At 42.7% G+C, this 17,277-nt stretch overlaps 1 protein-coding gene across 1 annotated transcript in view; it reads left to right on the top strand.

Annotated features, from left to right (window-relative positions):
- Nucleotides 1-11,380, top strand: part of ndufs4 (NADH:ubiquinone oxidoreductase subunit S4) — a 43,685-nt gene extending 32,305 nt beyond the window's left edge. Inside the window, exons 3-5 of the mRNA XM_014143510.2 lie at nucleotides 10,315-10,487; nucleotides 10,843-10,916; nucleotides 11,188-11,380. Coding sequence (XP_013998985.1) covers nucleotides 10,315-10,487; nucleotides 10,843-10,916; nucleotides 11,188-11,291 — 351 coding nt within the window. The 3' untranslated portion in view covers nucleotides 11,292-11,380. The remainder of the gene's footprint in view (nucleotides 1-10,314; nucleotides 10,488-10,842; nucleotides 10,917-11,187) is intronic.
- Nucleotides 11,381-17,277: the final 5,897 nt, after the last annotated feature.

The following is a 17,277-nucleotide window of genomic DNA, read 5'->3' as shown; positions in this document are numbered from 1 at the left end:
CACCTGATTCAACTTGTCAACTAATCATGAAGCCCTTAATGAGTTGAATAAGGTGTGTTGGTCCAGGTCTACTACAACAACGTGTACTGTTGGGGCCACTGGAGGACCCCTGTTGGGGCCACTGGCGTACCAGGGGTTGGAAACACTGTTGGGGCTACTGGAGGACCAGGGATGGGGAACACTGAGCTAGGCCTATGTACTCTGTCCCTCACGTTGGTTCTTACCTGTGTTCGCCACTTTACAGATGTCACAGGTATCAGATATCATTACATTTCCTGTCCTTTTGGACCAGATTTGCAATTTCTATCAGAAAGAGTATCTATAGGCCTTCTTTCATGGAGTTGTTCAAACGACGGGCAGTTGTAGGCCTATAGGCTGTACGTCAGTAATTTATGGGGAGAAGGGATCCTTCAGCTGTGGATCAGTCCAAACAAGGGTTGTAAATTTCCCAAACCTTTTCTAAAATATTGTTTTGAAGGATTCTCAGAATGAAGAGAATAAGCAGGTAGGGGTTTCTGGGGGAGGGCTAGCAGGAAGGGTGTAGTGGGGATGAGCATGGTAAATTATTTTACTGTTCCTATATTATTTAAAGATTGTTGGATGTATGTGTAACCGATGTGAAATGTCTAGCTAGTTAGCGGTGGTGCGCGCTAATAGCGTTTTAATGGGTGACGTCACTCGCTCTGCGACCTTAAGTAGTTGTTCCCCTTGCGCTGCAAGGGCCGCGACTTTTGTGGCGCGATGGGTAACGATGCTTCGTGGGGTGTCAGTTGTTGTGTGCAGAGGGTCCCTGGTTCAAGCCCAGGTTGGGGCGAGGAGAGGGACGGAAGCTATACTGTTACATATGGATATTCAAAAAAATTATCTTGACTTTCGACCAATCAGAACGATGCAAATGCACATGGCAGAGGTAAGCAGCAGAAATGTTGCTTTTCTGCAGTAAGTTGGCTAACAGTGAAAGAAGTCTGATCTTCATCACGATAGAACTGATTATGTTACAAAAAGGTTTTCTGGTGAGTGTATTGCATTGATCCCTGTCAGGTATGGTGAAAACTCTGTTAGGTGAGAGCCTGTAATTGCTATTTGAATTGGGGGGGATAGCATACCGGAGCGCTAAAGCCTCGATCAAACCGACAGCGTTGTTGCATTAATGCTGCTTAAAAACATTCTGCAGTCAAACTTTTTTCCCCATTATGTAATCCAAAATGGTTACTTGATATGTGCAACAATATTTTAACTTTTTTGAAACTATTTCTGTACCAGTTCAAGTCTGCTCATACGGTTTGATGCATACAGTGCATTTGGAAAGTATTCAAACTAGGGCTGGGCGGTATACCGTATTTTACGATATACCGGTATTGATGCATGGACTGGTTTGGGTTTTTACTTTACCTTCTATAAACGGTATTTCAATGTTTGGTTAAATGTGATGCGCTGTGTTTAACGTTGATTTTTATAGTTTACTTCGCTACTTGAGTCATCTCTCTCTCTCCACCTTGCTTTCCACACAGGCCTAGCCCCGCCCCCTGTCAATCAAGGAGCTCATTAGTTGTTCCTCGACCACGAGACACATGCTTTCAGTCTACATGGTCATTGCAGCACATGTAACAATGTTGATGACAACAATGCTGTTATCACTTTGCTTCATATAAATCCAGTAGCGTTCTTTAATTACACTATTAGTTTGTTGCTTACGTCTGCAAACAGCTAGTTTGTCTTTTCTTAGCAAGTTGGTTCTAAATCTTGTTAGCCTGTAATGCTAATCGCTAGGTAGCTAGCTAATAAATGTACTGAGTCAGAGCAAACGTAATTAGTTATACAGCCTGATAATACCAGTGATGGTATAGACCTAAATCAGCATGTTGTTTGTGCAACAGTACCTTCTAAATCAAAGAAGAATACAAGAAGCATTAATATGTTAGCTACATGAAGTAGCTAAGAGAAAACAGACAATGTAGCCAAAGATTATAGGGTCCCCTAGGAATCAATTATCAACACTTTGGTTCCTGCCCTAAGTGTTTGTTTTAGGAACCAATCACAATAACTACTCCCTGGCATTTTCATTTGTTTGTTAAACAACACTATTCAAAGTGCCCACTATCATATTCTAACTATAGAATTAGAATAATCATTATATTATTGTATATTGCAAAAATCACTGAAGCTGGAGTCTTATCTCCCTCTCTACCTTTAAGCATCTGCTGTTAGTGCAGTTTACTGATCACCGTACCTGTACACAGCCAATCTGTAAATAGCACACCCAACTACCTCATCCCCATATTGTTACTTATCCTCTTGCTCTTTTGCATCCCAGTATCTCTACTTGCACATCATCTGTTAATGCTAAATTGTAATTATTTTGCCTCCATTGCCTATTTATTGCCATACCTCCCTACTCTTCTGCATTTGTACACATTGATATTTTTTTGTTTTATTGACTGTACGTTTGTTTATCCCATGTGTAACTCTGTTGTTTTTGTTGCACTGTTTTTCTTTATCTTGGCCAGGTTGCAGTTGTAAATGAGAACTTGTTCTCAACTGGCCTACCTGGTTAAATAAAGGTGAAATAAATACAAATAAAAAGTATTCCAACTAGTGATGCACTGATATTACATTTTTGGCCGAAGAAAACGATACCAATATTTACAATTTTAAGCATTCTACTACAGTTATAGTTAACACACACAGACTGTTGCGTCTGTGTAAGGCACTGCGTCTCCGTGCAAGAGGCGTCACTACAGTCCCTGGTTTGAATCCAGGCAGTATCACATCCGGCTGTGATTGGGAGTCCCATAGTGCAGCGCACAATTGGCCCAGTGTCGTCCGGGCCGTCATTGTAAATAAGAATTTCTTCTTAACTGACTTGCCTAGTTAAAGGTTACACACACCACACTGACCAAAAAGTTATTTTGTTGGCATTTACGCATGTCCCCATTACCAGTAAAATATAATCAAAACCCATTTCTTTCACTTACTAGCTGTGCTGTTTCATTGTTCAGTCGTTTCATTCTCAACCAGGATTTCTATCGAACGCTGTTTGGGTCTTTGCGTGTCAAAAAAGATACATGTCAAATAACACGACATCTGTTTCAGTAGCTATAGTTAGCTAGCTAACTATCTAGCTAGGTGTCATCTAAAATAACCCTAATTTATAAAACAGTTCTTATTTGATTAATGGTGGTCGGACCATCTATGTGAAGATAGTCATAATGAGGATTAGCCACAATAGTGGACTTTGCAGTTAGCCTTAAATAAAAGTATGGCATAATTATACTATTTGTATTAATTTGCATTACTGTCAATTACATACTTTTATTTTGAAGGCACACTGCAAATTCCACTATTGTGCCTAATCCTTATTTTGGCCAGCTTACATTTTAGTCATTTAGCAGACGTGCTTATCCAGAGCGACTTACAGTAGTGAATGCATACATTTTTTTCTCCGTACTGGTCCCCCGTTAACAAATGTAGTTGTGAATGATATCCAAATATTTGTGTGTGTATCTATATGTGTGTATATCTATCTCCTGGATTTCTAAACCATCTGTCCTAATGTACTGTTGTTCTGTCTGTCCTTAGTTCTACCAGTTGTTGTTCATTGTCCTCATTAGAATGGTCCCACCTGATCTCACCTGCCTTCCATCCTGGAGGACCATGTACGCCGTTGTTAGAGCGGTTACACTATCTTGTCAATGTAATTGATATTCTTTGGCTTTGGCCAGTTGGCCCTGTGCGAGCGGGCCAGTTGGCCCTGTGCGAGCGGGCCAGTTAGCATAGCTCTGCTGCTCGCTTTTGTGTGGAGTTCATGCAAAAGACCGCCTTTTATACAAATCAACTGGCAGATGACAGACAATGATGAAAATGTGATTCTTTTGAAGTTGTAATGGCCATTAAAATGTGTGAAATCCATGTATTGAAAAGGGAGCGCCCTGGAAAGCCCTCCAGTCTTGGGTGGCTGTGGCCGGGCGTGCTGGGAGGTTGGTCTGGGTTTTTGTAGCCGACTTCCCCATCGCTTGTTTGCTAATTCCCAGAAGAATTGGACCAGGTTCTCTATAGGGCTCTGAATGGGCTTCAGTTGAACCAGGAATATGCATATATTATATAGCCACAGGTTGGCGTTTCCCTCCTTTTTTTCCTCATCTCCTGCACCACCAGGGACCAGGCTAGTGGTGCTCAAGGTCTTTGTGTTCCATTTAGGTCAAGGTTTATTGACTAGGCTAAGTTATCTATTTTAATTTGGATTTATTTGATCCATTTTGAGCTAGGCAACATGCAACCGTTATTTACAGATTTTGGATAAGTTTGTTTACCTCTGGGGTATTATGTTCCATTTTCGAATGAACATAAATAAATACAAATGATGTGAAAGCTGATTGAAACGGGGAGGTAGTATTTCTTGTTGAATAAGAAATGGTTGTTTTTGTAACTTGAGCCATGCTGGGAGCCATTGGCTGTGTTCCTGATAGGATCATAATTCTAACATCACGTTTGTTGCCAAACATTTCAGAGGTTTGAGGAATCAAAGTCTCAACAAGAGTTCAAGTCTGTTTTTTAATAGTGACATATTTGGGCTTCATGCTGTTCAGGTCTGAAATATATGAGGGATGCCAGTTATTTTTTTTTAGCACATAGTTAACTATTTCAGTAAAGTCTGTTTTCAAGTTATTTCCAGTATGCAGCAAGATTAAAGTGTTTTGTCGGCTTGCTCACCTAGCCTAATCTCCCAATGGGAAAATATAGGAACGAATCATCCATTCACACTATTTAACCCAGTCTCCCGGAGGGAGTATCCTAGTCCGGAGGTCCTCAAAGCGCTCTGCTTCGTGACCCACTAATTGAGGTGTCTTACGTCGCGACCAACCGTAAGGGTTGAGTGGTGAAAAAAAAAACTTTGCCGACCAAATAATACAAAAAAATATGGTTTTAATAAATACCCATTACTTCAAAACATCAAACTTTATTAAATGTCATGAACAGTCAAAATCATGTTTTTTTTTTTTTTCTTCTTCATGAAATGTGATTGTATTTGGATTAAACCAGATCAAAGTATGAAAAATGACTGTTGCTTCTTCACTGATGTAGTTTGATTATAAAGTTACTTGTCCCCTCCCCCATGTCAAACACTGAAAAATAAAAATTCCACCCAAAAACCATATTTTGGTTATTTGTTTCATTAGTTCATTGTTGACACAGTCCCAAAATGTTTTGCTTAAGATGTGTAACTTTCAAAATACAGAAATCATTCACATATGATACAAACCCAGCATCATACGGTGGATGATTTCACTATTTTTAAAGTTATACATCTTGATTTCTGTCAAGGAAAACATTTTGGGACTATGTCAACAATTGACTAATGAAAAACACACTAGTAGGTGTGTTTTGCAGATGGATGTGTTTTATATATCGCTACTCTACTGGTTCCAAAATGTGACTGTTGGGTGTCAGCAAATATAATTTACACTATTACACTATTCATCTATTGCAGAGATGAGTGTTTCCCCTTTCATTTGTGTCTAGTGTTAGCTAGTTACTGGCTAGCTAGGTGTTCAGCCAGCATGGAACAAAAGCGGTGGATGCTTCATTCAAAACTCTGAAGCAGTTGTCATGTCAACACATCCGTCTGTACTGCTGTGAACCGCCACAAAACGTGTGATTTAAAAAAAAAAAAAAAAAAAAGTCTGTCTTGCAATTTCAATGTTTTGTTTTTGTGTTTCACCAAATTTGCTTTAAGATTTTACTGCAACACTGCTCATTGTATCCAAGTTTCTTGACGTAGGCGTTTCAGAGCTGTCAGTCACGGCGAGGTCATGGATATAAGCTCCCTGCACACTCGGCCTGTCCAACTGTTACCCACCTGAATCTCTGCAGTGACCCATTTTAGGGTCCCGTCCCACAGTTTGGCCCTAGTCCATGCTGTTGTTTTGGTGATGGGTTTCTTGCCCTACGAAACGGTCTGATGCACACAGACCCAACCTGAATCCTCAGACAGACAGACAAGCCAGTGTACTAGCATGGCAGTCAGTCAGGTCAGTCCAGTCCAGTCATGCCTTGAATTAGTTCACTGGTGGCATTAGAAAAACATGGTGGAGCTGCCGAATCAAACGCCAGTGGTGGAGGAAGGAGATCAGACACTCATTTACTACAACTGGGTCAATTAGTTCTGTTTTTGTTCATCATACGTTCAGGAAAGACTGTTATAGTGCTGCGCTGAGGCATAATTGGGAAGTATTTGTGGCATCTGTGGTGTGCTTTGTTCTCTCTTCTGTCGCTTTCCCTCTATCTCTTTTTTTCCTCTCTCTTTCCCCATCTCTTTCTCTCTCTCCCCATCTCTTTCTCTTTCCCCCATCTCTTTCTCTTTCCCCCATCTCTTTCCCCCATCTCTTTCCCCCATCTCTTTCCCCCATCTCTTTCCCCCATCTCTTTCCCCCCCATCTCTCTCTCTCTCTCCCCCTTCTCTCTCTCCCCCTTCTCTCTCTTTCCCCCTCTCTCTCTCTCTCCCCCCCATCTCTTTCCCCCCCTCTCTTTCCCCCATCTCTCTCTTTCCCCCATCTCTCTTTCCCCCATCTCTTTCCCCCCATCTCTTTCTCTCTCTCTTTCCCCCCATCTCTTTCTCTCTCTCTTTTCCCCCATCTCTTTCTCTCTCTCATTTACTTAAACACGTTGTTTGTCGGTAAGGAACTGCAGTGACCTATTCAATCTCCACCAGTAGCTAGGTTTCCATCCAATTGGCAACAGATTTTCATGCAAATATTCTAACATCTGCATATAAACAATATGTGCATTTTCCCACCAGAGACGTGTTTCCATCAAATTGACTTGTACATAAAAAGCTGTGTTTTTACGTTATCACATAAAAATACCTTTTGCGGTTAAATTCCCATGTACCAAATAAAACATTTTAAGTTAATTGTGTTTCCATCTACTGATGGTTCTCTCACAGAAATGTTTGTTATACACGGAGTGTAGAAAACATTAAATACACCTCATTCCATGACACTGACAGTTGAATCCAGAGCTATGATCCCTTATTGATGTCACTTGTTAAATCCACCATCAGTGTAGGTGAAGGGGAGGAGACGGGTTAACAAGAAGGGTTTTTAAACCTTAAGACACCTGAGACATGGATTGTGTATGTTGGGCCATTCAGAAGGGTGAATGGACAAGACAAAAGATTTAAGTGTCTTTGAACAGGGTGTGGTAGTAGGTGCCAGGGGCACCGGTTTGTGTGAAGAACTGCAACGCTGCTGGGTTTTTCACCCTCAAGTTTCCTGTGTGTATCAAGAATGGTCCACCACCCAAAGGACATCCAGCCAACTTGACACAACTGTGGGAATCATTAGAGTCAACATGGGCCAGCATCCCTGTGGAACGCTTTCAACACCTTGCAGAGTCCATGTCCCCGACGAATTGAGGCTGTTCCGAGGACAAAAAGGGGTGCAACAAAATATTAGGAAGGTGTTCTTAATGTTTCGTTAACTCGGTTGTATCGGTACGTGCCCTTTAGCCAACCGTTTTCAGATAACAATGCGGGTATAGCCTACTAAATGATGAGATTATTATAGACAGGACAGCAACATTGTTTGTATTTGTCAAATGGCAGCCTAGCATGTCACCAGAATAAAACCGTCAATATTAATTGGAAAGGAGAATCAAGCTCATCACATTGCACTTTCACCACCCTGTGAAGTTCATAAGTTATTTCATCCGTAGCCTCATAAACTGCATGGTTTTATGAGTCGTAGAGGGAGGACCGCAAAACGTATCACGTGACTCCCAAGTTTACTTCGATATAATGGTTATATCAATATTTATTAGTGCTTTCCTCCCCCATTTCCTGTAGAAATACATTTTACAGACACAAAAAGATCCCATCTTCTCTAGCGTATTTTATTTTATTTTTCGACATTTTGGAAAGTTTACTGAAGTTTTCTGTTTCCATCAGGCCTCGCATTACATTTTTTTATATATATATATTTTTTTTATATGTACTTTACGCACATAAAAAGGTTGGCTGGAACCCTGGTTATTGGTCCACTTGACAGAATATGTTCAAAGGAACTCCCCAGGCGGAATCCTGACAGCAGCCAAGGGGCCAGCTCTTTAAATCACCGTCTGGGAAAGGGGAGAAAAACACACATGGGGAAACGAAGCTGATAATTAATTGAATATTGTTATAAAATGTCCATGTGATGAACTCTAATATGTAAACAAATATGAATACATATCTTGCTTTTTTTTTCTTCACATCCACCTTCTTTTCAATTGTAACAAACTTGTCGGTCATAAAGTCAAGTTGTTGGTCAAAAGTTTTTTTGAAAACTGCATTAGATAACATTTTGAAATGTTATAACCACTAAAATAAGTGATATTCAGTCATCCATTTACGTTAGTTACGATTTAGGCCTACGTTTTAATTCTCCCAACCACACAGATCTTGTATATCAATATAATTCTAGTCCTTTATTAATTAGGCACCAAACGGATTTAGAACAGTTTAAAACCGAGAGGGACTACTGCTTGTTCGTTTTTTTTCTGTTGCAAAACAATTTCGATACAGTTTGCACTAATGAATACAACCCTAATGCGTAGGGGTGTAACAGATCACCAAGTCCAATGTTCGGTACGTATTGTTGTTTTGGGGTCACTGTTTGGTGTTTCGGTACACCGGGAAAAATGACATGCCATTTACAATATTCAGCAATGTGTTCTTGGCATTGTCTGTTGTGACATCATTCACAATGTCCTTGGCATTGTGTGTTGTGACAGGACTGTTATGTTGGGCCTCTCCAGTTTCCACTCTGCTACGTCTCTGACCATGTGGGAGATGGGAATTTACCAGTTAACAAATGTAGTTGTGAATGATATCCAACACGTAATGTCTTAAATCAAAACGTATCTGGGCTGCATTATGCCACTCGACTATTTAAAAAAGTCTGGGGGGGGAGCTTGCGCTCTGTCCCTTGCCTCAGGCTGCACACCCCTTAGACTATTCTCAATGTAATCTAGTCTTTACAGATTGTTTAGAACCATCTGAAAAAGTCGGAGAGGGTTTATCTAACGAGGGTACATCAGATTTGAGCTCATCTTGCTCTGGCTAGCATTAGTTGTTGATGTGTATAACTGAGGGAGAGAGAGAGCAGACCTTCTTTCATGGTTGTTTGATCAATAGGACTGTAAAGTTCCCAGGTGGAAGAGGACTCCTGTGGTGTTTTTACATATTTACAGAAATCCATTCAGGTGAATGTGTTCTAATGATCTAAAGTCACGCTGTTGCTACTTCCTGTAAACACACAGTCCAGTTCATAGGGAATGATGACAGGTCCTACTGCCTGTAAACACACAGTCCAGTTCAAAGAGAATGATGGCAGGTCCTACTTCCTGTAAACACACAGTCCAGTTCATAGTGAATGATGACAGGTCCTACTTCCTGTAAACACACAGTCCAGTTCAAAGAGAATGATGGCAGGACCGTGTGGTGAAATGACTTATTTGCATATAGGTCTAATGTGGCTCTTATTGGCTGTACCGGTCTGCAGTGTCTTTTATTGTCCAAACACATGGCCCCTTTTCCACTCTGTTGCTATAAAAGTTTCACATGCCTTACTCAACGTCATTCCCAAAAATTCTATGAAAACGTGAAAATGACCGTATCTAAGTGCTCCCTTGTCTAAACTACCTGTTTGCTGAAATGGGTGCTATGGGGAAGTTTGTAACGTTGCTAAAGCGCTTTCATGAGTTGCTAAAACCCACCTAGAATGGACGAAATATCTGCGGCTATAAACCAATTAAAAAAGTTATAAACATAGCCTGCCTATCGATCACTTGTAATTTCTTTGTCCCGGTCAGAATCAGCTGCCAAGGGGCTGCTTGAATGATGATATGTTGTTACATTGCGTTTCCGTCTTGCTCCGGTATACTGGGTTGATGTAGGTGTAAATGTTGAGCATGGCGGCGACATGTTTTTATCTACAACTCTCTGTCCGTCGCCGTTGGGAAGCCAAAATGTTCCCAAACCTGGTTTATCCAACCCCACCACTCTCCATCGTATAGAACTAGCTCCCAGTTGCGCCTGACAAAAGGACATTTTGAAATGCACCAATTTTTTTCAAGATTAGATTTTTTTGATTTCAACGTGCACATAGTCTCTAGTTTTAACGGAATATCATGAAATGTTTTATCGGCTCAGATTTACTTGAGCCATACAACACAGCATAGTTACAGCCTATAGACGTATTATTTAGTTTTTTGATGTTTTCCTGATTTACCGTTACGCCCCCTACTAATGCGTGTGTTTGTGGTTCTCACCCTCAGGACATCTCCACTCTGACCGGGATTCCCGACGAACACATAAAGACCCGCAAGGTGCACATCTTTGTGCCGGCCCGCACGGCCATGCAGTCAGGAGCCCACGGCATCAAGAAGTGGAAGATGGACTTTGACACCCGGGAACGCTGGGAAAACCCTCTGATGGGATGGGCCTCCACGTAAGACAACACAGACATATATTAAATACCTGTTTCTAGTCAGAACCCTGACCCCAAAAAAACATCACTGTGATAAAAATTGGTGTGTATTTTTATTTATTTTGTCTGAGAAAATCTGACAAATGTTGTTACGTTCAAGCTAGTTTTTAATGATCCCGTGTGGCTCAGTTGGTAGAGCATGGTGTTTGCAACGCCAGGGTTGTGGGTTCGATTCCCACGGGGGACCAGTACGGAGAAAAACATGTATGAAATGCATTCACTACTGTAAGTCGCTCTGGATAAGAGCGTCTGCTAAATGACTAAAATGTAAAAAATGTAAAATGATTATCACATGGCTTTCTATTTGTCCTCTCAGGGGTGACCCCATGTCCAACATGAACCTTACGTTCACCTCCAAGGATGACGCTGTCGCATTTGCGGAGAAAAACGGTAAACACCACACACTGTTAAATCCCATAGATCTTCCTACCTCAGCTAGTCGTTGGTTCAGGGTGACGCTAATACACTAACTCAAGGAAACGTGTTTTGTTTATCATAGCAGGATAGAGATTAGTGCTGTTCTGTCTATACACAGCTTTCTGACGACGCGTGTTTATGCCTCCACTTTAAATTGTGAATGGGAATTGATCCAAGAGGAATACACAAGCTTTTCTTGGCCCTGTGGCTTCATTTCATTCATCTGAGCTGTTTATTATCTCAGGTTGGAGCTACGACATCACAGAGAAGATGGAGAAGAAGCCCAGAGCGAAGTCGTATGGAGCCAACTTCTCCTGGGACAAAAGGACTAGGAGGTCTGCTAAGTAAACTGGACTGTCCTGACCCTGATCTGATGACGCACACCTGTTGTTGCTTGTATCATAATACTCTCTACTTGATTAAATAATACATGGATATTTATGTGTTCAAAGCGATTTTTTTTCTGTCCTGTTTTTTAGTATTGAAACTATTAAGTTTGTGGACTTTAATGTTTGTTGCTTTGTCCCTTCCTTTTTTTCCCGTTGTAGTTCAGGGAGAGCTATTTGTTAGGAATTAATGCTCTCAAAGTTTAACTTCCCGTTTTGACTAATTACAGTTCAACTAAATTTTATTGTAGTGGGATTGTGGTTACTGTAACCTTCACCATTTCAACAACACAGCCAAATGAATGAATGAATGAATGTTTACACACGAGTCCCATCTTGGATTTTAACCCATCGCCATCACACTCCATTTCAAATAAGACATTGTTATCTCCCAGGTTCAGGCAATACCTATTATCTGTTGGGCCATCCCCCTAACGGACCACTAATACACTATTTAAATCAAGTTGGATGACATCAACAGGAAACTCGCTTCAGCAGGGCTTCTCTGGACAACCAGGGAAAACTCTTCCCATTACCTCAGCAAGGCTTGTCTGGACAACCAGGGAAGACTCTTCCCATTACCTCAGCAGGGCTTCTCTGGACAACCAGGGAAAACTCTTCCCATTACCTCAGCAAGGCTTCTCTGGACAACCAGGGAAAACTCTTCTCATTACCTCAGCAAGGCTTCTCTGAACAACCAGGGAAAACTCATCCCATTACCTCAGCAAGGCTTCTCTGGACATCCAGGGAAAACTCATCCCATCATATAAAGAAGGGAAGTCTTGTTAATTTACCATCGAGTTAAACTGAAAAGTATAGAACGTATCCAAAACGGCTCCCTATTCCCTATATAGTGCACTCCATCTGGAGTAGGGTTCCATCTGGAGTAGGGTTCCATCTGGAGTAGGGATCCATCTGGAGTAGAGGTGATAGAGATGGGAATACTTATTAATTAGCCATTAAGTTAAACTATGGAAAGTATAGATTAGAGGGACAAGGAAGGGATGGAGAGGTCACAGTAGAAAGCCCTATATAGGACGAGCAATGAGATACTTTTGTGTGTGTGTGTGTATATACATATGTGGACAACCCTTCAAATTCGGCTATTCCAGCCACACCCCTTACTGACGGGTGTATAAAATTGAGCACACTGTCATGCAATCTCCATAGACAAACATTGGCAGTAGAATGGCCTTACTGAAGAACTCAGTGACTTTCAATGTGGCACCTTCATAGGATGACACCTTTCCAATAAGTCAGTTCATAACATTTCTGCCTTGCTTGAGCTCCCCCGACCAACTGTAAGTGCTGCTATTGGTAAGTGGAAATGTCTAGGAGCAACAACGGCTCAGCATCGAAGTGGTAGGCCACACAAGCTCAGAACGAGACCGCTGAAGCACGTAGGTTGTCCTCGGTTGCAACACTCACTACCGAGTTCCAAACTTTACATTTTTTTTATTTCACCTTTATTTAACCAGGTTGGCTAGTTGAGAACAAGTTCTCATTTACAACTGCGACCTGGCCGAAATGAAGCAAAGCCGTTACTGCCTCTGGAAGCAACATCGGCACAGTTACTGTTTTGTCGGGAGCTTGTGTGTGGCCGAGCAGCCGCACACAAGCCTAAAATCACCATGTGCAAGCGTTGGCGGCAGTGGTGTAAAGCTTGACGCCATTGAATTCTCTGGAGCACTGGAAACACGTTCTCTGGAAGGATGAATCACGCTTCACCATCTGGGTTTGGCAGATGCTTGGAGAACGCTAACTGCCCTAATGCATAGTGCCAATTGTAAAGTTTGGCGGAGAAGGAATAATGGTCTAGGGCTGTTTTTCATGGTTCGGGTTTTTCATGGTTCCTTAGTTTCAGTGAAGGGAAATCTTAACGGTACATCATACAATGATATTCTAGACGATTTTGTGCATCCAACTTTGTGCCAACAGTTTGGGGAATGCCCTTTCCTGTTTCAGCATGACAATGCCCCCGTGCACAAAGCGAGGTCCATACAGAAATGGTTTGTTGATCGGTGTGGACGAACTTGACTGGCACGCACAGAGCCCTGACCTCAACCTCATTGAACACCTTTGGGATGAATCGGAAACGCCAACTGTGAGCCAAGCCTAATTGCCCAACATCAGTGCCCGACCTCACTAATGCTCGTGGCTAGGTATTTATAGTGTGGTTTCCATACATTTTTTTTTCATCAGTTCTGAGACATCTCCAATACCCCTTTAACGCTGAAGGCTTTGCAGGACCCAGCACCAGTTGCTGTAACCATGCTGAAAAGGCCTAAAAAGGAAACAAACAATGCAGCAGGCTACTGTTGGCACGATAGTGTGAAAAGGGTACAACGACAACCAAGGTTTCTTTACAGTTGGTCTTTGTGTTTCAGAGTACAATAGTGTTGCTGTCCAGTGGGCCTCTAGCTGCGTGACTGTGCCTTCCGTCTTCTTCGCACAACAAACCACTTAATTGGTATAACCCAGCACTAATTAACACATTGCAAATCCTTCAGTCTCTCGCTCTTTATTTAGACCCAATGCTCCAACACATCAAACGACCCACTCCGATATGAGCGCAATGCTCTGACCAAACACAAGACACGGGGCTGTTTTTTTTTTTAAAGGACAACGGGCAGCGTTTGTTGCTTTCGAAGGCCTCACTTTGAGATAAGGGCGGCGGAAAAACTGGTGCATAGTTGACACAAATGTTCTACTGTCGATACTATACTGGAACAATAAAGATTTAAAAGCGTTCCATCAATGACTTCAGTGGAATTAGTTAGGGAATTTACAATAGTCACGTTGAAGGGAAACTTGGATCAAGTTGAATAGGCCGAACGGTACTTTGATTCAGTTATAGAGACCTATTTCATGTGACTATCTGGTGATTCCACTGTATTTTTCACTAAATCTCAATTCCCTTAACTTACCATTGTCTGCATTCCAAATTGCACCCTTGTCAAAAGTAGTTCACTATGTATGGAATAGGGCTCTAGTCAAAAGTAGTTCACTAGGGTGCCATTTGGGACATATCCATTGTGATATACCTTCAGATCTACATACACTGTACTCTAAACCAAACAGTCCACAAACCACCAACATCTTCTAAAAATGAGGCGACATTAGAGCAGAGCTTGATGAATGTTATGCAGTTTATATACACTGCTCAAACACAATGTAACTCCAAGTCAATCACACTTCTGTGAAATCAAACTGTCCACTTAGGAAGCAACACTGATTGACAATACATTTCACATGCTGTTGTGCAAATGGAATAGACAACAGGTGGAAATTATAGGCAATTAGCAAGACACCCCCAATAAAGGAGTGGTTCTGCAGGTGGGGACCACAGACCACTTCTCAGTTCCTATGCTTCCTGGCTGATGTTTTGGTCACTTTTGAATGCTGGCGGTGCTTTCACTCTAGTGGTAGCATGAGACGGAGTCTACTACCCTCACAATTGGCTCAGGTAGTGCAGCTCATCCAGGATGGCACATCAATGCGAGCTGTGGCAAGAAGGCTTGCTGTGTCTGTCAGCGTAGTGTCCAGAGCATGGAGGCGCTACCAGGAGACAGGCCAGTACATCAGGAGACGTGGAGGAGGCCGTAGGAGGGCAACAACCCAGCAGCAGGACCGCTACCTCCGCCTTTGTGCAAGGAGGAGCAGGAGAAGCACTGCCAGAGCCCTGCAAAATGACCTCCAGCAGGCCACAAATGTGCATGTGTCTGCTCAAACGGTCAGAAACAGACTCCATGAGGGTGGTATGAGGGCCCGACGTCCACAGGTGGGGGTTGTGTTTACAGCCCAACACCGTGCAGGACGTTTGGCATTTGCCAGAGAACACCAAGATTGGCAAATTCGCCACTGGCGCCCTGTGCTCTTCACAGATGAAAGCAGGTTCACACTGAGCACGTGACAGACGTGACAGAGTCTGGAGACGCCGTGGAGAACGTTCTGCTGCCTGCAACATCCTCCAGCATGACCGGTTTGGCGGTGGGTCAGTCATGGTGTGGGGGGGCCGCACAGCCCTCCATGTGCTCGCCAGAGGTAGCCTGACTGCCATTAGGTACCGAGATGAGATCCTCAGACACCTTGTGAGACCATATGCTGGTGCGGTTGGCCCTGGGTTCCTCCTAATGCAAGACAATGCTAGACCTCATGTGGCTGGAGTGTGTCAGCAGTTCCTGCAAGAGGAAGGCATTGATGCTATAGACTGGCCCGCCCATTCCCCAGACCTGAATCCAATTGAGCACATCTGGGACATCATGTCTCGCTCCATCCACCAACGCCACGTTGCACCACAGACTGGCTAGGAGTTGGCGGATGCTTTAGTCCAGGTCTGGGAGGAGATTCCTCAGGAGACCATCCGCCACCTCATCAGGAGCATGCCCAGGCGTTGTAGGGAGGTCATACAGGCACGTGGAGGCCACACACACTACTGAGCCTCATTTTGACTTGTTTTAAGGACATTACATCAAAGTTGGATCAGCCTGTAGTGTGGTTTTCCACTTTAATTTTGAGTGTGACTCCAAATCCAAACCTCCATGGGTTGATAAATTGGATTTCAATTGATTATTTTTGTGTGATTTTGTTGTCAGCACATTCAACTATGTAAAGAACAAAGTATTTAATAAGATTATTTCTTTCATTCAGATCTAGGATGTGGTGTTTAAGTGTTCCCTTTATTTTTTTGAGCAGTATATTTCCATGAGTTGGAGTACATGGTGCATTTGGAAAGTAGTCAGACCCCTTGACATTTTCCACGTTTTGTTACGTTACAGCCTTATTCTAAAATTTATTTAAATTGATTTTTCCCCTCATCAATCTACACACAGTACGCCATAATGAGAAAGTAAAAACGGATTTTTAGACATTTTTGCAAATGAATTAATAAAAAATAAAAAACACATTTATGTAGTATTCAGAACCTTTACTCAGTACTTTGTTGAAGCAACTTTGGCAGCGGTTACAGCCTCAAGTCTTCTTGGGTATGATGCTACAAGCTTGGCACACCTGTATTTGGGGAGTTTCTTCCATTTCTTCTCAGCAGATCCTCTCAAGCTCTGTCAGGTTGGATGGGGAGTGTCGCTGCACAGCTATTTTTTCAGGTCTCTCCAGAGATGTTTGATCAGGTTCAAGTCCTGGCTCTGGCAGGGCCACTCAAGAACATTCAGAGACTTGTCCCGAATCCACTCCTGCTTTGTCTTGGCTGTGTACTTAGGGTTGTTGTTCTGTTTTGAAGGACAACAACCCTTCACCCTAGTCTGAGGTCCTGAGCGTCCTCATCAAGGATCTCTCTGTGCTTTGCTCCGTTCATCTTTCCCTCGATCCTGACTAGTCTCCCAGTCCCTGCCGCTGAAAAACATCTCCACAACATGATGCTGCCACCACGCTTCACCGTAGGGATGGTGCCAGGTTTCCTCCAGACGTGATGCTTGGCATTCAGTCCAAAGAGTTTAATCTTGGTTTCATCAGACCAGAGAATCTTGTTTCTCATGGTCTGATAGTCCTTAGGTGTCTTTTGGCATAGTGAGGAGTGACTTCCGTCTGGCCATTCTACCGTAAAGGCCTGATTGGTGGAGTACTGCAGAGATAGTTGTCCTTCTGGAAGGTTCTTTTATCTCCATAGATGAACTCTAGAGCTCTGTCAGAGTGACCATCGGGTTCTTGACCAAGGCCCTTCTTCCCCGTTTGCTCAGTTTGGATGGGCGGCCAGCTCTAGGCAGAGTCTTGGTGATTCAAACTTCTTCCATTTAAGAATGATGGAGGCCACTGTGTTCTTGGGGACCTTCAATTCTTCAGAAATGTTTTGGTACCCTTCACCAGATCTGTGTCTCGACACAATCCTGTCTCGGAGCTCTACAGACAATTCCTTTGACCTCAGGGCTTGGTTTTCTTGCTCTGACATGCGCTGTCAACTGTGAGACCTTTTATGATTGGTTTGAGAAGAT

This window comes from Salmo salar, chromosome ssa15 (assembly GCF_905237065.1).
Source record: "Salmo salar chromosome ssa15, Ssal_v3.1, whole genome shotgun sequence".
Lineage (NCBI taxonomy): Eukaryota > Metazoa > Chordata > Actinopteri > Salmoniformes > Salmonidae > Salmo > Salmo salar.
This window is presented reverse-complemented; position numbering and strand designations above follow the sequence as displayed.